The 19619-nt window shown below is 34.7% G+C and overlaps 9 protein-coding genes across 9 annotated transcripts, besides 3 other annotated features; 6 read left to right on the top strand and 3 right to left on the bottom strand.

Annotated features, from left to right (window-relative positions):
- Positions 1-200: 200 nt before the first annotated feature.
- Positions 201-698, bottom strand: BEWA_014860 (hypothetical protein; the record flags this gene model as incomplete). The annotated part of the gene is made up of 3 exons (XM_004832322.1): positions 201-205; positions 246-306; positions 342-698. 3 exons carry the CDS (start codon positions 696-698, stop codon positions 201-203), a joined length of 423 nt encoding a protein of 140 aa, XP_004832379.1.
- Positions 699-748: 50 nt separating this feature from the next.
- Positions 749-776: a sequence feature (AT_rich).
- Position 777: 1 nt separating this feature from the next.
- Positions 778-1636, bottom strand: BEWA_014850 (conserved hypothetical protein; the record flags this gene model as incomplete). Its single annotated transcript, XM_004832321.1, has 5 exons — positions 778-861; positions 895-1011; positions 1046-1102; positions 1139-1349; positions 1383-1636. The coding sequence occupies 5 exons, from the start codon at positions 1634-1636 to the stop codon at positions 778-780; spliced, it is 723 nt and encodes a 240-aa protein (XP_004832378.1).
- Positions 1637-1768: 132 nt separating this feature from the next.
- On the bottom strand, positions 1769-4411 carry BEWA_014840 (conserved hypothetical protein; the record flags this gene model as incomplete). Its single annotated transcript, XM_004832320.1, has 8 exons — positions 1769-1928; positions 1963-2126; positions 2160-2271; positions 2306-2697; positions 2732-3142; positions 3179-3401; positions 3435-3997; positions 4034-4411. 8 exons carry the CDS (start codon positions 4409-4411, stop codon positions 1769-1771), a joined length of 2403 nt encoding a protein of 800 aa, XP_004832377.1.
- A 180-nt stretch (positions 4412-4591) lies between these two features.
- On the top strand, positions 4592-5750 carry BEWA_014830 (signal peptide containing protein). Its single transcript, XM_004832319.1, has 9 exons — positions 4592-4757; positions 4801-4911; positions 4947-5003; positions 5041-5117; positions 5153-5233; positions 5275-5366; positions 5401-5471; positions 5507-5589; positions 5625-5750. The coding sequence occupies exons 1-9, from the start codon at positions 4637-4639 to the stop codon at positions 5718-5720; spliced, it is 789 nt and encodes a 262-aa protein (XP_004832376.1). The 5' UTR covers positions 4592-4636; the 3' UTR covers positions 5721-5750.
- Positions 5751-5880: 130 nt separating this feature from the next.
- Positions 5881-9144, top strand: BEWA_014820 (conserved hypothetical protein; the record flags this gene model as incomplete). The annotated part of the gene is made up of 3 exons (XM_004832318.1): positions 5881-8573; positions 8608-8792; positions 8828-9144. 3 exons carry the CDS (start codon positions 5881-5883, stop codon positions 9142-9144), a joined length of 3195 nt encoding a protein of 1064 aa, XP_004832375.1.
- Positions 9145-9203: 59 nt separating this feature from the next.
- Positions 9204-10031, top strand: BEWA_014810 (conserved hypothetical protein; the record flags this gene model as incomplete). Its single annotated transcript, XM_004832317.1, has 1 exon — positions 9204-10031. Exon 1 carries the CDS (start codon positions 9297-9299, stop codon positions 10029-10031), a length of 735 nt encoding a protein of 244 aa, XP_004832374.1. The 5' UTR covers positions 9204-9296.
- Positions 9778-9816: a sequence feature (CT-rich).
- A 444-nt stretch (positions 10032-10475) lies between the features above and the next one.
- On the top strand, positions 10476-11186 carry BEWA_014800 (conserved hypothetical protein). The gene is made up of 4 exons (XM_004832316.1): positions 10476-10712; positions 10748-10813; positions 10848-10976; positions 11010-11186. The coding sequence occupies exons 1-4, from the start codon at positions 10595-10597 to the stop codon at positions 11102-11104; spliced, it is 408 nt and encodes a 135-aa protein (XP_004832373.1). The 5' UTR covers positions 10476-10594; the 3' UTR covers positions 11105-11186.
- Positions 11131-11153: a sequence feature (AT_rich).
- Positions 11187-11778: 592 nt separating the features above from the next.
- On the top strand, positions 11779-17430 carry BEWA_014790 (hypothetical protein; the record flags this gene model as incomplete). Its single annotated transcript, XM_004832315.1, has 1 exon — positions 11779-17430. One exon carries the CDS (start codon positions 11779-11781, stop codon positions 17428-17430), a length of 5652 nt encoding a protein of 1883 aa, XP_004832372.1.
- A 756-nt stretch (positions 17431-18186) lies between these two features.
- On the top strand, positions 18187-19587 carry BEWA_014780 (conserved hypothetical protein; the record flags this gene model as incomplete). Its single annotated transcript, XM_004832314.1, has 3 exons — positions 18187-19132; positions 19169-19348; positions 19382-19587. 3 exons carry the CDS (start codon positions 18187-18189, stop codon positions 19585-19587), a joined length of 1332 nt encoding a protein of 443 aa, XP_004832371.1.
- Positions 19588-19619: the final 32 nt, after the last annotated feature.

Raw genomic sequence — 19619 nt, 5'->3', positions numbered from 1 at the left:
GGGTTCTACAGTTTCCGATAGTTTGGTAATCTCTTTCGCAACATGTTTTGTCCCGAATGATATCATGGGTTTGTACTTGGACAACGTGGAAAATTTCCTCCGTCCATCAACATTTATCATACCATCACTAATTTGATAAGGGTTATAAATTGGAAGTTCGTTGTCACCTTGCAATAAGATGGCTAAATCTGCTCCAGCAACTATACTGCATCCTGAAAACATGCATTTAATTGTATTGAACAAACCCTCTTTGCAGACGTTTTCTATTACGATACCCGAAAGTTGAGAGTAGACCTTTCCAAAAATCTACAGAACCATGTTAATAGATCGTAAAACTGTACCTTTTCCGTCTCTATAATGCAAAGAATTTCACCAGACTTTACATAATCCCCTGGTTTCTTGAACCATTGATGGAGTTTGAACTTCTTTAGATTTTTTCCAATCTGTGGGACTTTGATAATGCTTACATCTGCCGATTCCAGAGATGGAGTTATTCTGACAATTGACTCCGATAATTCTACGGGGCAAACACTCTCATCTTGAGATTTAATGCTAAAACAACGTGTCCACTTATTGTTGTCAAGGCCAGAGATCTTCAAATTGGACGAATGGTGTAACTTTGACCTCAAATGTCTCGATGTGTTGGTGAAGGAATTCTGGAAGATCGAAGCTAACTTAGATAGCGAACTAAAATACATTGAGACAACAGTTGGTGGATGACTGGACCATAATAAAAGTTTTTGGTATGAATAAAAATATAATTTACTATAATAAATCTCAAAATGACATTTGGCTGAGTTTATCGTAGACTTGTCTGTAGAAAGAGAGGGTTCTGTAGTAGGTGAGTACAGAGCGAGGGTCCTGAAGGTTCATTTTAGAACATAGAAAATTTACATTTTCCAGAAACGATTTATTTATATTTGCAATTACATCTTCAATTTTCCCCTTAAATTCCTCTTTGAACGCTAGTAGTTGGTCTTCACTGGAGAGCTCATCTATGTCTTCGTGGACCTATAATCCTGTGATTAACAGAGCAATCACGGACCTGAATTATATAATTCAACTGATCCGTATCAGATTTGTTAATTTCCCGCTGGAATAGCTACAAGATAAACAAGTTGTTATACGCAAGCCATACCTCATCGCCATATTTCATACAAAAGAGGCGTCTAGCTCTCTCTTTATCATCAAGAATTGTCTTGTAATATCTGCTAACAATGCTAGAATTCGAGTTTATAATCTCAAGTTCCTCCTGAGTTCTGTCCCCGTGGCGATCTGGGTGGAGGATAAATTGGTACTGCTTGTAGAGTTTACTTATCTGATTCTTATCTACATCATATAGTGGTTCTCTATACAATTTTCCACAGTAAACAAGCTCTTACATGTTAAATAATTCGTACAGATTGAATTTGTCTACTGCGGTAGATTCTACCGGCCAGGAGCATTTCTGCGCAATTTTCGTGATTAAAAGATGATATATAAAACGCACTTTGCAGAAAAACTCGAGGATGTCCTGTTTTTCAATGCCATTTTTGCATTTACTACATTGAAGAGTACAAAATGTGCACTTGAGTCCCCTAAAGACAGATTGACATTGTGTAGTTGCTAAAAGTCTAAGGGGATATAAATTAAACATTTTAAGTGTAAAATCAATGTGTTCGAACTTTGGGTGCTTGTACATCCAAAGTTTTGGGTGGTGGAGAATCCTTGGGAGTAAGCCAACTAAAATCATCTTGTAAAATTGGTGACTTTCTCTTCTGTAGACATTTTAGATGCAAGGTACTGTACTCACATTGTTATGTTTCATAAAGGTGCGATCACTTTCTGACAATAATTCGCTAATCACCCAGTCCGGTATCATCTTCTCAAGTTCGTCCCTTAATTGGTGACATGCCTCCGGAACGTGCAAAGGCATATTTTCGGCTTCCCTATAATAATTGGAATAAAATAGTAAATCCTCACCGTTCTTCCATAGGTTTACTCAAGAGGGAGTCTGTTATGGAAATCACTAGATTCTTGAAAGCTTTCCAATCTGATCTTGGCATTGTAGCAAGTATCAGTTCTGTGGCATAAGACCGTAAATCTGCATTTTTTTGTGTAACGATAAGTCCAATAATGTAAATGTCCTATAATGGTATACAATATAAAAACGCCATTACCTCTGCCATATCAGCTTCTATCAAAGAGGTTATTGCTCTTTCAATTATGATCAGTATGCATAACCATGTATTTGTCTGCGGATTTGGAATTTCGTTCAACAAACCCGACTCTCTGAGCATAATCGTTTATAACATAAATCTCAAACCTCAATTTTTCTGACTCCTTTGATATAGCCAACTTCAGGTATGTCATGAAATTCAAATCATACTGCTGTTTATTAGCTTCTACATAATCGTTTAGCTTATCATAGTCATTAATAGCCCATTCACAAATTTGTCTTATTTTTGCCAGTTGAAATTGCTCATCCTGGAGTACATATAATTCAGAATCCTTGTAAAGACTGAGCACAAATTCGTTTAAAAATTTTAACCTTTCCTTTTCTATATCATCTTTAACTTCATTATTCAAAAGGTATGATTTCATTAATGTGGGATAATCCTCTGAAATAAGTAGTTCGGTATAGTTATTACAAATGGTAGAAATTAGAGATTCAGGCGCTTGGAATAATTCAATAATAAGTGTTTTTAATCTTACTTCCTACAAATAGACATTTTATACAAACTTAACAAACGTTGCTCTTCCATCTTTTACGTAGCTGTTCTCTTTGTGTCTTTTTTATGGAGTGATACTTTTTTACCAAAAGACATGTGTCAATGTTAATAGGATTATTCATTATTTCATCAAAAGAATCACCAGAAGATAGGTTTATCGGGATATTTGCATTTATTTGATTTGTAAACCAATCGTCATCTGTTTTAGCTTTGCTTATTATATTTTGCTGTTCCTTTGATTGTTCAACCTCCTTCTCAATTCTTTCGATAGAATTTTGCCACAATCCTTCGTATTCTTCTGAATTTAGCGCTAGTCTTTCTTTAAAATTTTTTATTATCGATTGCATTGTTTCGACAGGTTTCGGTTTTTGTACACTTCTAATAGCTTCTGTCAATTCATTTATCATCCTCTTTTTATGTTCAATATTCTCCTATAAGATTTATAACTCAAAATTTTGAGATAATACCTCTTTAGTCACGTTTTTGTCTGGGAGCGCGTCCCAATTAATGCTTATACCTAATTCGTCATCATTGAATGGAGCCGTACTATTTGATGAAGTATCGTTCGAAGAATTTCTCATTTGTCTTCTAATTGATTCGTGATATTTGTTATAACTATCGATATTATCGGTTGATAAAAAGGCACTACTTCCAGCATAACTATATTCATCCTCCTTTTTAGTAGTTGCCCTGTAGTGTACGTTTACTTCATGTAATACTTACATGAGAGCCAATACTTCTTGAATATCGGTTTCAAATTTCTCTATAAAGGTGTTTAATGACCTTAATAGTTTTTTTCTCAAATCTATCCCGAACTTTCCGGTTAATAAATCTGTGGATGCACTATTAACAAACAGTATTTCACTAGAATTCTCGCCAGTAGATTTTATTATTATTTCCATATATTCATCCAAATTTGTATCAGAAAATGTTAGTCTACCACCTGAATCGCTAAGAATGTATTTAAACTCTACTTCAGTCATAGGCTTTCCAAAGGGGATCATTAAATCACCATCTCTACTGACCCATTGTGAAAACAGTTCATTAAGTTGTGCGGCCTTCACATTTAAACTTTTACTCCAGAATATACCATTAGGCTCAAAACATTTAGCATCAAATTCTTCTTGAACAGTTTGACCATATTGCTTGCATCTAACGTTTTCACCCAAAATTACTCCAAACCAGTTTTTAATATTACTACCAGCTTTTTTAAGAGTTATTTGTAAGTTTTTTTGGTTATTTAAATCTTCAATGGTCCAGAGACTATCACTTATATTTATTTTTCCCTTGAATAATAATGTGTATTGGTATTATAAACGTACTTTTGTCTTTCCACTCATTATAGGCACCTTTGCACCCTGCTTAACAACACTTATTGAGTCCTTTTTGATGTCTATGTTGAGATCTGAGGACTTGATGCAGCTATCCAGAGCCACTGTAACGTAGACGTACTCATTATTTTCCTTCCATGAATACTTGTCTGAAAATCCCCAACCTGAACCTATGCGATTGATTCTATATTCCAAATTCCACGGAATACTAGTATTTATGAAGCCAATTTGCGATATTCTTTTCGGTACGGCGGCTTTGTATGCGATACTTGATAATATTCTGCGATTTACAACTTTAATAGAATCTACATTTGTGGAAGAAAGGATGTATAATATCACTATGTGAAACAAGAGGGTTACATTTTCCATCTATATGTCCATCCGTATAGGTGTCACTGGTTTTCTACCTCCATAATTGCTTTTAGTATTTACCAAACAATTTTTGGGATTTAATGCTAAAGAATGTCACTGATTAGCCTCTATTCATTTAAAACGAGCGTAATTTGTGGGATACAACTACGGTACCACATTAGTTGATAAAATGTGCACACATTTTATTTTCTTTTGCACAAAGAATCAAGAATTACATTTTAAATGAAACTTCCAGGATTATTGTCCATATGTTTGGTACTTGTAGCATCTGTTGCCATTTCACTACCAGTTGATAATGAAGATAAAATAAAAATCCCAGACGCTCTTACCCCGGACGAATATGGTTGGTTTTACTTATATTCATTGTATAAAACCGGTAACTATAGAAAAAGTATCAAAATTGACCAAGAATCAGGTATACATTGACAAGGAAATAAAGGACCAACTGAAGAAGATCGGAGAGTTACACAGCTCCGTAAATTACCTTTTGAATAAAGGTATGTGACATATAAAATGACAAAGAAATGTATAGATGATATAAATGAATCCGGTAAAAATAGCACTGCAAAAGGGAATCTAATATACGATGGTATTCCTATTACATCCATAAGCCAAAATTCCAATAGAATCAACCATTGATCTTATGGAAGCTCCCGTTATATTTTTGGAACCTCCACTAATATTGCCAAGACAACAAATTAATGTGAGTTTCTTAGCATATTTTACATTAGTATCCAGTCGGATAAAGAAGTCGAGAAGTTACTCAAATCAACAGGATTAGAAACAGAAACAGAAGATAAATCGTCAGATCCTTACAAGGTATGTGTATAACCATGTTGTTTTACTTATACATTCTATAGATCACGTCCATGTCTGAAGTTGCCACTACAGAAAAGATAATTAAATCTGAGATTCAGAAATTGCGACAAGATAGGGAAATTTTGTTCAGAAAGTTTGTAACAATATACATAACTTGTTATTCTTAGAATGAGAAGCGAATCCATGAAGATACCAGATCACCCATCTTCATTTTCTGATTTTAAGATGCTTAAACAGGGTACACAGCCAAGTACTTTTATACATAATGTACAGAATTAGAAGAAAAGGACGCAAAACTAAAGAAGGAAATTATAAAACTATCGCAATTAGAACATGTAAAAGAAGTTCTAATAAAGGTATACATCATTTTTTTGATATAAACTTGATCCAGAAACACGGTCCCGGTAAGGATGTTGAAGATGAAGAAAAGAAGCTGGAAGACCGTGAAGAGGAAATCGGAAACGATGCAGAAGAAGATGAATTTTAATCTTCTATGATAGTATAAATTATATGTCCTAAGATATACACACTAGAATACGTCCGTGGGAATGTGTGGAGTGCTGAATAATGATTCGTTTCTCATGATGCTTTTATTTCCGATTTATTCAATCCATTGCCAGTAGGTGATCTTAAATATATAAATGGCAATGGATTCCGCCTTGAGCTCATCGATTTCTGTGTACATTCCCAGTTCACAGCCTAACGATGAAGACAAACTATCATCGAGGCTACACAATGTCATAAAAGATGCTTTATTGTCACTCTACTCCAATAATATCCAGATATCTTTCAATGGTGGCGCTGACAAAATCTCCTTAAATGAACTAAATGGACTTTTTTCGTTCTATAGGGATTCTATGGACGATGTAGCCACTAAAAAGAAGTTTGACGAGGATTTATCTTATACACTTAGACTCATTGAGGGATCTAAAGTTGGTGAATATCGAATATGTGAAGTATATCCACTTTTGCGAAAGATTCTTCTAATAATGGAAGGGTATCTAAGACATATTTACAACATGTTCCTCTTGGATACAGCAATCCTCTCAGAAGATATACATTTTGGAGATGACCTTGTGTGTGATGTCCTGGATAGAATCTATGATAGTTGTGGAGTATCACTTAATAAGGAAGTGCTTCTTTCTAGATTTGATTTTAATGCAATTGATTTCGACACTGCTTTTTCATCTATTGAAAGATTATCCACTGCAATTTCTCATGTCATTGAACACGTTTATAGTAATGATTCAAATTATAGACTGGAAATTATAGTTACTTCTATACTTTCTGGTTATCTCCAAAGATTAATATCACTACTAGTTGTTATATACATATCAACGGTGGATAAATCTAGGTTATATGATAAACCTACAAGATCTAATGATTGCACTCCAACTGATCAGCAAACGACAATTTTTGAACCTGTTATACCTGGAATAGAATTATCTTTCCTGGAATATTTGGAAAAACTAAAGGACATTTCGATATCAATATTAAGTCTACCATTTAAGTTTGACGATGTAGATCTATTAGAGTATTGGTCCATTGATATGGTTGTTCCAATCTTACTTACATTTAAGTACGGGTTTGCAGTTATCTCACAATCATATTTCAAGAATCACGACCTTTCTGATTTGTTGTTCTATTCAGCCATAAATTACGTGTCTAACATACCAAATACATTTTTTTCTGGGGAAGTTTATGGAACTACTGTCAAATATGTCCACGAGATAGTGGTTCTACATGTTAACAATCTGACTAAGTTGAACGGATTTATCAAGTCTCACTTTTGTACACAATACAATCAGGTTCAAAATACACACAATGGTTATAAATCTACAACACCACTTGTACCTACAAAACAAATTGTTGGTTATTCACCCACAAATTATGATAGCGTTAATAGAGTTTCCTTAGCCTTACCGAATACAAGTGCATCAAGCAGAGATATAAGTACATATTTTCAAATAAATGAACTAAAATCCTTTATCGAAGAATACAATGTTGTTGCTGAATCTTTGTCAAAATATTGTGAACATTTTTTTAATGTAATATTATCAAATAGTCCGGGCGAAAATGATTGCTACATTGAACTTATAGATGCTATATCACAACTTGTTATAAGGGTTACAACTACTGTAATCTATGCTGACGGATTAGTCTATATTACAAGGAAAAATCCGAATTTGGAAGTGATTTCATCAATAAAACTTATATTGGAATATGTTTGGCATTTTTTGTCCACTTTTGTTAATCATGTTCCCTTTGATGTTATCAGTGCTATTTACTATTATATCGGGAGCAAACTTAATGATTCCAATGTTGATGCACAAGTATATATTTTTAATATCATATTGAACGATTTTGACATAGACAATCCTCACCTATCCAGTGATAATTATCCAAAAGTAATAAGCATGTTGGAATCATTGATGAAATGTTCTGGTTCAATATGTAGTCACTTCATATCATTTGAGCATTCAAACTCACTATTATACAAACAACTTAGGACTTCTTATCTTTCTTTGTCTTTTTTTACTTTGTGTAAATTATTCATTGCAGAACTTGTAAAGCCAAATAAATATTCGTTTGGAATATTGGATTTGTTTGTTTCTTGGTGTTGTAGTGATAAAATTTACGAGAACCTTATCGCAAAATCATTGTGCAGATTTACAATAGAACTCATGAATACACATCCTGAGTATATCCCTGCTGCAAAGTATCTTATGGATATTGTTTTAGGTTTGTGTTTCTCAGGAATCACGGAAATACAATTCATAAAAATCAGGGAACCTCTAGATCCATCTAAGATAAATGTCTTTAGATATCTAAAGATATTGGCTGAAAGTACATTATCAACCTGGTTACTAGAAAATGTGGTTGTTATATATACATGTGCCATTGTAAAATGTTTTGGTGATATAATGAGGAACTACTTTCATACTGATGAACGGTGTATCTGTATATTCTGTTCATTCACCTGTTATTATCCAGAAACGATAAACGGGACCTGTAACTGCGTAGAATCCCCGATTGTAAATGATCTACCATCAATACGTCACTATCTTGAATTGGTAGCTTCACTTCCATGGGATAAATACCAAAGGATTGGATGTGATACTTTTACAAACATTATGTCGTTCACACTAATGACTCTAAATAACATTTTGATATTTATAACTCAAACATTATTGGAGCAAAAGGGAAGTGCCAATTTAGAAATGAGATTTACTCTCTTCACCATAGCCATAAAAATAACTCACACACTTGTAAAAACAGGAAATTTTGAAACTGATGATTCGAGAATACTAATGCTCTTAAAGCTATTTTCTCTGTTAGGGTATGTTGATTTTCTATTTAAATAGACGTTTTAGGTGTTCGCAAGTTTGTATATCCAATAACACAAGTGTACACTTGGATTTAATATCACAGTCCATCTGTATTTTGGATGGTGTCACAAGACAAACTCCTACTTTGCAACTCTTGGAACTACATAATGGTTTGCTTGGCATCCTAATGGGAAAACTGGTTCAATATCCATACACTCTTTTAACACCTGGTATGTCCATATCTATATTTTTCATGGATTTTTAGGTAATTACAGAATTAAGACGGATGTTGTAGCGAAAAACTACTTGTTGAGCATAAACAATATGCTTGGACAAGTGAACAAGATCAATTCTCGCGCCATAAAGCTACTCTACAACTGTTACATTTGGAAGTTTTGCAAACTAAACGGTGCAAATGATCAACCATTAGGAAGTCTCTTCATAGATAACGAAATCACGAATCCGGAAGAACCGCTAAAATTCCGACTTTTCGTCAATCTGGCCTTTATCTTCTCTTGTTCAATCACAGATGCTACATTCAAAAAATGTGATGATGTACTAATGATAACAAAAGGTACCTAACATTTTATCTTGCATAATATATGGCGGCGTTGTGTGGATTTTGCCGTGATTCCAGAACTACATGATCTCTTTTACAATTAAAGTTGAATTTTAGTTAATGGTTAATACTTTTAACCGATAGTTTATTTGACATCTTGAGGCATTCCCTCAAGATGCCCCTTGTATATAAGAATCTAAGGGATACAACGGAATTCCAGAGGATAGATACTGGAATAGGCCACGGTACATCTATAAACTCGTTAAAATCGCAATCATTTCTAAATGGGCCGCGTTTCAAATATACTTTTGGGTCCTTTCACTTGCTAGTGTTATACACACTCTATATACTGTTGATTCCACAATGCTTTGCACTATCATATCGTCGTGAGTGTAAATCTGTGGGTTATATATCCACTGGAATCTGCTATGGCGCTATAAACACGAGGTCATTCTGCGTTTCACAGAGAAGACATGGCCTTGGCATCAATAGTTCAAAGGTTGACCAAATCCTCGAAGAACTCAAAGTTTTGACACTTATGGAAACTGCGGAACTCGTGAAGAAAATCGAGGAAACCTTTGGTGTATCGGCCACTCCAGTGATGCAGGTACAGGCAGCCGGAGTTGCAACCGTTTCAGGACAAACGGAGGAGACCAAAGAAGAAGAGGAGGAAGAGGAAGAGAAGAAGAAAAAGACGTCCTTCGAAGTTCTCTTGACAGAAGTAAAGACGGAGAAACGTATGTCAATGTTCAGGACACTCAAGTCACTCATGCCTGACCATGACCTACAGCAAATCAAAAAGATCATGGACAACCTACCGTTTAGCCTCAACATATTTAAAACACAAAAGGAAGCTGACGAACTCAAGGCCAAAATTGAAGAATCTGGAGGGACCGTGAAGATACAATAAGAACCTTTAACATTTATGATACTAGTTTAGAATAGGAGCAGAGCTGGCCTGCTGGGCTTGTAGTAGTTGATGTTGCATTTCCAGTAGTTGACATTCCTTATCGTAATGGAACATCACGGGTCCAATGAGTGTTACCGCAGCTGTACCTACGACCCAGAGAGTCCATCCCGTTACGCTTATTGTCTTGCGGGTTAAACGAGCCAGAGAACGCCTAGCGCTATTGAGGCGACGCCTTACCGACGTCTGAAAGCTTGGGGTCGAATCTTCCAGTTTCATCTCTTGTGTATTACTGATAAAATCAACCCGTAGTCCGAGCTATAGTTGATAGTATAAATAAATAGAAATTTAAAAGTGCGATTAAAATAATAAACCGATATCGAGTCCTCAGGTACAAACGTCGATAGACCCATGGATGGGGACTTGGCTTCCAAAATTAAAGTAACCACAATAAATTCTAGGTCTTACTAATTTTAATTGACCTTATCTTGACGTTATATTATAGATTTAACGTATAGAATTTGAAAAGGACCAATTTTAAGGGGGAATTAATTTGTTGTATAAATATGCCAAAATTCTACTGCGAATATTGTAGTATATATCTCACCCATAGCTCCCCAGCTGGCAGAAAACAACACTCACAAGGACGCAAGCATATAAATGCCAAGGTCGACTACTATCAGAGTAAGTTTATACACCATCCCTCATTATATCAATAGAATTGGTACGTGAACGGTTCTTTCAACCACCGCCAATGGTAAATCTTCAAGTTGGTGTCCCAGGAGGTAAGGAATATGTATAATTGACATTTATCTTCAGTATTTCCTCAAATAATGCCCGTGATGCCACCTGGAATTCCGGTCCAGCGTCCAATGATATCTCCACCGGTACAACCTCCGATGGGTATTCCATTTGAACATCCACAAGGACTCACAATCGCACCACCAGGTATACCAATCACATGCATAAAAATGTCTTTAGCGCCAGCCGGAAAACCACCCATACATAGCATACCAGGACCTGAATCGCAACAAAATAAACAAATTGGAACATTTCCACCGCAAATTAATAGATGATCGCACTCATACCCAGTCGATAGATCATAATTTTTATAAATAATTTTTTCCTGAAAAAAAGCTTAATCACATCATTAATATGAATATATATGTGTGTATTAGAAGTTATTAAAGGAGATTTCACACGCTAAATAGAAGGAAACGGAGAAAACCCATTTCGCTAGTCAGAGTCGATATTCTGCATTTCAACGTGGAAACTCACATTAGAGAAAATTTCTAAGCCTAGAGATATACCTAATTTGTATAATATACAGAACCCTTTTAATAGTCACATATTTCGTGTAAATGTTTCTTTATATGGGCGTTGTGTTTAGCACTTTTAAAGCCTTAAAAGTAGAAACTTGTGAACATTTTCCAGATGAAAATCCCGGTGCATGGTTTAATCTCCAATTATAATTGAAAATATGACGGTAACTTTCAAGATAACATTCTACACACCATGACAACCCCTCATGTGATGCTCCTAGCTATTTAAACCATAACACACAAAACAAGCATCACATCTTAAGAAAACAACATTCAATTCAATACATCGCTTAAACAATACAAACCTTATCAGAACCATTTCATTTGGTGAATTTTATGTTGATAATCCCTAAAAGTGTGTAGATATACTCTAAGCTAAAAACCTTGCTGTGCAATCTGCACACTGCACACACCAAGCAAATAACACAATGGAGTGGACCCCAACTCTTAGAAGAGAACAAATTTCAATGTTTGAGCACATTAAAAGTGGATTAATAACAGGTCCTACTCTAGAAAACGATAGGTTTCTGTGGGATAGTAATGTCCCGTTTTTTGAAACCAGAAATGAAATTCTTCAGCTTATATCCGAAATATACAGATATAACTTTGATTCCGATGAATTTTCTCTAATGGTAAAGGAGGTTATAAATAGGTTAGAAGAACTTAAGGATAAAATTTCTTTCAATGCATGCCAATCCGAATACGATGCATCACATATTTATTCCTTGAGAAATATAAGGTCCAAAAGTAGTGCAGTCAATGATGTGAAAGCAATGCTAGAAATATTTCTTCAATATTCTTCAGTTATATTTGATGCCAGTTTATCACAAGAAAAAAAGAATAAACATGTGCTTAGTGGCCTAACAGGCTTGATAAGAGTCTTAAAGAGATACAATAACAAAAAGGTTGAAAACATAAAGATACCTATATCTTTTGTGTCTGCTAAAAATATCCCACATGACACATATACTGCATTTAATTCAATAAGAACCCAAGTTTTTGAATTATTAATGGATATCCAGTTTGATTTAACATACAACGAAAATCATTATTTCTGTTTCAAAAAGGTGGAAGAAATATTCAGAGAAAACTTGGAGAAGTTTGAATATAACCCAAATGAATTCATTGAAAGCGATGTAAAAAATGATTTCAATCCAATTTTTCATCCATTAACAAAATTGTTTCACGAAATCGGTGTATTACCAAACGAGGTTAAGGACGAAGATTATATAGATGTTCATATAGATACACAAGGTGTAACTTTTGTGCCCTTAATTTCAAAACAAAAGTGCTTAAACCTCATGAAAACTGTTTACGACGCATCCATAATTGTAAACTATATCATAGAGAGAATGTTAATAGCCAATTCTGTTGAAATGAAAATTTTGATATCAAGAGGTGCACGGATTGGAACAGAAATAGTGCAAATACATAAGGAAACCCTTGTAAGTATTCTCTATGATATTGAACTGAATGACAAACTATTTGAAAACGCTGAAGAAATAAAGGTTGAAGTTCCCACAGACCAAGAAGAAAAAAGGTATAAAAATATAGTATTCTCGAGCAAAACTATTGAAATTCCAAAAAAGATATTTGATAGTGAATTATCTTCATATTATTCAGATCCTGAAATCATTCCTAAATTTGTAAATTTTGAGAATAAACTAGAATCAACTTTTAAAGACCTTGAAAGTTCAAAACCCATAGTCCCTAGATGTGAAACAAAAAAAAGACCCATAGGTATAACACGCCAAGCCTTCTTGGATCTCGTAAACAAGTTTGAAAAGAATAAAACAAGAGTGAAAGATGTCAAAGTAGGTACAAAGTCTACAAAATCAAAAGAGAAATCAGCAGTAAAGTATCCAAAGATTCAGCTAGTAAAGCTAATACACAAATTACACTTATTTAAAAAAGAATTAGGTTCATCCGAAAACGCCATAATCTGGGCGAAAACTGTTACACGCAAATTACTATACGAAACAACCCGTGATGCATTCAATTCTGGAATTACTGAACCATTAGATATAAACAATGAAAAAGTCGAACACATAGTTAAAAGAATGGATTCATTCGACATTAGTACAAGGTATTCTCGAGAGAGTTTGATTAAATATCTCATAAATGTCATTCAAAAAACCACAGACAAAATCAGAGAAAATATACAAATAAACAAGAGCGCTATTTTGTCTCTCCCTACTCAAAAACTTATTCACGAGTTGTACATGGAAATGGAGTGCTTTAACAGAGACGTTTATAACAATGATGAAATAGAAAAATGTGCAAAATGCCAAGTAATAAGTACTGAACGAGCCTCTACTGGCAATTATAACAATATAGTAAAAAAGGTGAATGAAAAGAACACAAAGGAAATAGAATCTAATGAACAAGTTTCAGAGAAAAATGAACTTGAAGAACAAAGTTACAGAAGTAAAAAGACAATGTTTGAAGAAAACATATTTAAAAATAGTGAATATGATGAAAAAGACTATGAAAGTAGCGACGAGGAATCCATAATATGTCCGGCAGTTCCTCGTAAAGCAAATCAAAACATTGAAGAATGTGAAAAAACGTTTGTTACAAAAACATCTTGCGAAAAGGATCTGTATACTTACCACGATTATACTATGGAAAACTATACAAGGGATGAATTTGCAGAACATGATAGAATATTGGCAGAAATACTCGATGAAATGAGTGATTGTACATATGATCCATTTGCCTATCTTTTCTCCGGGGAAAGGTGTCAACCAAAAAAGAATGGTGATGTAAATGAAATAAACGTAGAGCTGGATGTACACTCCAGAAGGTCTACAAGTGCAGAATTAATTGTATCTGAACCACAAGTCCAAAAGGTAGAAGTGCATGGGTTTGATAGTGATATAGAAGACAAGTCCCAAGAGGAAGAAATAGAATGTGAAATCGTAAAGCATATGATAACAGATTTTATACCTTGGACATTTGAATATATTTTGGGAGTAGAACCAAAAGACAATCTTGTAGAACTTTGCATGCAGAACCAGAAATTTCATAAACTTTATAGGATCTTAGTCTTATCAGAGTATCAGAGATTATCCACAAGTGGAGATGAAATAAAGTGCTGCTATGAACCACCTCAGTGGTACAAGGATATTAGAGAGAATCATCAAAATACATACAGCAAACTATTGGCTATCTTGGAAGATACCTCAAACTATTCAATATATCCAAGTGGCTCTGATTCTGAGTATTATGAATCATTAGCTTTTCATTTGAGTCCAGAAGATCTAAAAGTATATGAAGAAGATACATACTATGATAATAGCACAATACAGCCATGTGGAGTAGATGGTGAAGATGTCATAGATTGCTCAAAATTAGGTAGTGACAGAAGTAAAACATTTCGATCAGAATATATTGATGGTAGAGATCCAGATTTCGAAGAAATTTACAAGTTTTCCATAGCATCAACACATAAAAAATTACAAATGTTGATAGAATGTGCAGAAAAAATCCAAAGAGAGAAAGCTCGTAAATTAGATGATACAGAAAACCAAAGTGTAGAGTTAGATTCTATATCCAACCTTATTTATGAGCCCCTCAAAACAATCGAAGAGGAATCCATGGAAGATTTTTCTTCTGAAGGAAGTCTAATGTCTGAATCAGAAGCAATAAATATTGATCCGATTGATAAGAGCGTTTCTTACCAAGAAAGAAATGATATTTTTGATTCAAAATATGAACCAGAAAATACTATAGATATAGGTGATCCTCAAAAATCAAATTTGGTTGGCCTTATTGAAAATAATATTGAATGCGTTGATCATTCCAATAAAGATAAAAGAAAAGAGGATAACACCTACAAGCTAGAGCTAGAACCGTGTACTAAGTCTGAAGGGATAAAATCTGATATAGAACCGGTTGAAGAATATTTACAAGAATCAGGGATAGCTGTTAATTTTGATAAAACGCAACATTCTTCAGAGATCGTGCCAAATGATACAAAAGAAAGTGGTCCTAGTACAGAAATTATAGAAACTCCAGAGGATGAATCTATAGAAAGCATTAAATCGCTAAGTTCAGAGAATCCCATGCCAAATATACAATACATTGAACTTCCATACGAATTTTATACAGGCAATGGATTAATAAGTTTCCAATACCAACAATATTCACCAGAGCTAATAGGAGACAATAAGGTAGTGGACCAAAACCCGTCCTTCTATCCCACGCATCCCCCAAATATCGTATGCACCCGCACAATGCCACCACTAAATTATGTTTATCCAAAAAACAGTCAGTATGATAAAGTGTTAGTGATGCTCGGATATATAACAAAAAATGGGTTTTCCTTGGCCGGTAATTTAGCCCTCTTAAAAATAAAATTCTGTGGATATAAACAATGTCTAAAGTTAATCAGTATAGATGGTGATCTAGATTCAAACCTAACTTTGGGAGTTGTAGACGATGAACTTGAGAAGATCCATAACGAACATACATATGTACCTGATGCAATATCCGAATTCCGAGTTACTGTAAATTATCCTCATATGGTATGGTCTCTATGTCCCAAACGTATCTTTATAACATTATTGGAGGATAAAAGTGCAATTTACCTACCCGTCATGCCAAACACCAAGTTCAAAAACGAAATAGATGTGTTAAATGGCATGGAAAACGTAGAACCAGACGTGAAGGAATATATATTAAATGGTCTCCTAAAACCCCTAAATTTTGCAGTTAACCCAATTGATATGCCAGAAAGTGTGAAAAGGGGGGAAATAAGCAACAAACTTATCCAAAAATTTTGTAGAACACTTGTAGGATTTATTAAACATATAACCTGTGTTTCTCCTCCGGATGTCGAGTTTATTGATAAATGTATTAATGAACCGGGATATTACGATTCTGACCACTTGAAATCCTGGGTTTCAAGTGCACTTTTATCCATTACGAAGTGTATGAAACATAGTATGTTCACAGTCCAACCATATATGTCATTCTACTACAATAATGACTACAAACATAAGCCATTCACCGCTATATTCAACGCCAGACATATGGAGGAACTTCTAAGGACGAATGAAGCGTATTACGCCCATCCATATTTCAAACTTGAGAATAAAACAACAAAGAAGGATAATATTTACTATCAATTTAGCGATTTTGAAGAAAATAACGTAATTAATATTATGATTGATAAACCAAATGAATCCTCTAAACAGGATGATCCAAAGAGAGAACAGACCAAAAACAAAATTTATAAAAAATCTGAGCACAAGAAAAATGTATACAAGCCATATGAACCAAAGATAACAGGTAATATACAAAAAAGGTATAAGCATCCAACAGAATTCCAAAATCCTAGTGATTTTTTAAACCTCTACGGAGATCCATTATGTTCTACATTATTAAATCCTCCAACTAATATGGATATAAATGTAAATGGTAACTGGGAATGTATAAATTGCAAAAATATCAATTTTCCCAGAAGAACACGTTGTAACAGGTGTCATGAAATCAGGGATCATGACGGTGATAAAGTTGTATTAAATTATGCTCTGGAATTATATCAACAGTACACTGACGAAATAGATCCTAACACAAGTGTTTTAAGAGAAATAAATCAACTTTGTGATGAGGAAAAAGTGATAAACTCACCAAATTCTGAAAGAGGAATTAAACCATCAGCAGCAAATAGTAAAAAGGTACTATCCTTTAGCAAATCGCCATCATTTGCAGAAATAACAAGGATGAACAGAGATAATGTGCGTGTGATTGGGGTATTCAGTGGTACCCATGGAAGAACAAAAGGGGAGATAGATTTCTATCCAAACAAAAGGTTTCAAAAAGCGAATCTTTGTAGTAATAGTGTCGGAATAGGTGTCTACAACATAAGACACGAGCCTGTTCGAATTAAAGATGCAAGATTTGTCGAAGCAGCACCTTGGAGAATAATTAATAATAAGACACCTAGAGAAGGTAGTTATAGAGAAAGTAGGTCTAGCAAGAGAGAACCTAGACAAAACAGAGAAAAACACAACAATAGTAAAAATAACCGTCGAAAAGAATATGAAGGTATAAAAAACGATTTTACGATTTAAACTACTGGGAGGTACACATAAACCTCTAGACTGCATTAATCAAAGTGGGTAATACTTTGGAAATTTTTTAAAACAGGACTACATCAAGCTACAAACAAAATCTAAATGTATGGACGGTGGGAAACGTGAGGGTAAACAAAATAAGCTTACCGACACATAAATTTCACACAATAAATCCCATAATAATTTGTGGGCTAGGTACAGCTGTGTTGTAGTTATCATAGATAGCTAGTAGAGATTAAAAATGAATGAGCCGCTATTTGGCATAAAAACTCCTGCGGGTGATTTTGTGGAGTTTTAGTTTGCTTATCAGACAAAAGTTGTAGTTCGGCTTTTGTGCAATTTTTTAGCTTCTACAACAGTTTGATTCTATACATTTTAGATCATGAAACTATTTTTGCAAAAAGATTTGGCAGCAAACAGGAGAGATGAAGTGGCTGAGTTCGAATGACCTTTATCTATTCCCTAGACTTCCAGATCTTGTCTTTTTATCATCTTCATTTGCTTCCTTTTATATGCCAGATAAGATGATATTGTAGATAAGCTTGGCCGATGCACCACGATCTTCACTAGAGAGGCTTTCCTTGGTATATTTCAGTTTTAATTTCTAGTTTATGAGCAGTTTCGTATTCTAATATCCTTTATTTAATTTATATGAGGGATTGCCCCTCAAATTTTTAGTTGTGTTCTCACGTGATGGGAGTCTTCAAATTTGATCTTATCTCGTACACATTCGTCTTAAAAAATCTAAAATAAATGGAAAAACTATCAAGAACGGAAACGGAATATTACTTCGAAGTAGATGGTAAGCGTTGGTGGGTTTTGAGTTCATCCAGTGATGACTGGAAAGTGTTGTCAAACGATGATGCTTACAAACTGGGACTATTTGCAGCAGTTACATCGCAAGAATGTGAATTCATAGATACTAACATAGAAGCATACAAAGAGGCAGTCTCTGAGATTGTTGAAAGCCTAGATAAACAACTACAAATTAAAAATGCAGTAGATGCTGTAGAAAGTATTCATGAGGTTGGTACACCTGACATAGTGAATTTAAATGGCTCGGATCGGTGTATATTGAAGCCCAAAGAATCCATTCATGAAAATGAGGTTATCTCTACTCAACTTCCAAATCAGGATTTGCCACAAAATTCACCTGTAAAAGGTCCTAAAGATATTTTATCGGAAGATAATTTGAAAATGATAAGTGGTTCAGTGGAAGATGAACGCGTTATACCAAAAAAGGCTCCATTGCCGGTAAAGACAGCTCCACTACCTACAGGTAAAATTCCATTACCCGCGAAAAAGGTCCCTCTTCCAACCAAGAAAGTACCGTTGCCAGTGAATAAGACACCCTTGTTAGTTAATAAGGCGCCTTTACCCTTAAAGACACCTATACCCAAAACTATAGATCAGAAACCAATAAAACAGGGAGAAGAGGAATCTGCTAATGATGCTACTCCGGAACCAATTGCAAATGAACCTGAGCTTAGCAGAAGAGATACTTTGAAAAATCAAATTAGCGACCTTATAGCTAGTACTTCTAATATGAAGGAATGCTACAGAGCACAACGCAGGCAAACAGAACCCATGAAAGAGAAAACAACGACTCTAAGAAGCACGGCTAGAAGGTTGACCTATGCAAATAACGGGGGATTAGCGGGGTGTTTAAAGACTGTAGCGGAGGAAAGAGAGAAAATGGGTACATATACATCACACTTGACAAGATGATTTTCAGGTGCAGAACCGGAGTTCATAAAGACTAGGGACAATAAACTTGATAAGATGATACAAAGGGCAAGAAATATGGCTGCAAAGACACTAAGTAGTGAAAAGATGAAAGACGCCGCAGAAGCACTGAGAAAAGGACTCGAAAATAAGAAATCACCAACTAATAAGATCTTTGTCAGACCGCGTGGTATGTTTTTGGATTATATTTACAGATTTACAGGATCTATAAATGTTAACGATCTCAAACCAGCCAAAACTATGTACGAAGTCACATTTGAGGCTTCTTCTGATTCATCGGAAGACTGTGAATCTAAAAATATGGCGATTCAACCTCCAATTCCTCCGCAACAAAGGCAAGGAATGGACCAAATACTGGCAGAGCGACCCTCCATACGCAGGAAAACTGTAGTTTTAAACGAAGACTAGATGTGCATTCAAAGTTTGATTTTTATTAAATT

The sequence above is a fragment of the Theileria equi genome (assembly GCF_000342415.1).
Source record: "Theileria equi strain WA chromosome 4 map unlocalized gcontig_1105316255033, whole genome shotgun sequence".
Classification (NCBI taxonomy): Eukaryota; Apicomplexa; class Aconoidasida; order Piroplasmida; family Theileriidae; genus Theileria; species Theileria equi.
This window is presented reverse-complemented; position numbering and strand designations above follow the sequence as displayed.

Bases quoted from the DNA above. Each gene is read 5' to 3' on its own strand.
- BEWA_014830 (XM_004832319.1), top strand. From the start codon at position 4,637: ATGAAACTTCCAGGATTATTGTCCATATGTTTGGTACTTGTAGCATCT. The intron at 4,758-4,800 runs GTTGGTTTTACT...CGGTAACTATAG, and splicing joins TCTTACCCCGGACGAATATG to AAAAAGTATCAAAATTGACC. The intron at 4,912-4,946 runs GTATGTGACATA...AGAAATGTATAG, and splicing joins AAATTACCTTTTGAATAAAG to ATGATATAAATGAATCCGGT.
- BEWA_014800 (XM_004832316.1), top strand. From the start codon at position 10,595: ATGCCAAAATTCTACTGCGAATATTGTAGTATATATCTCACCCATAGC. The intron at 10,713-10,747 runs GTAAGTTTATAC...TTATATCAATAG, and splicing joins CAAGGTCGACTACTATCAGA to AATTGGTACGTGAACGGTTC. The intron at 10,977-11,009 runs GTATACCAATCA...AAATGTCTTTAG, and splicing joins ACTCACAATCGCACCACCAG to CGCCAGCCGGAAAACCACCC.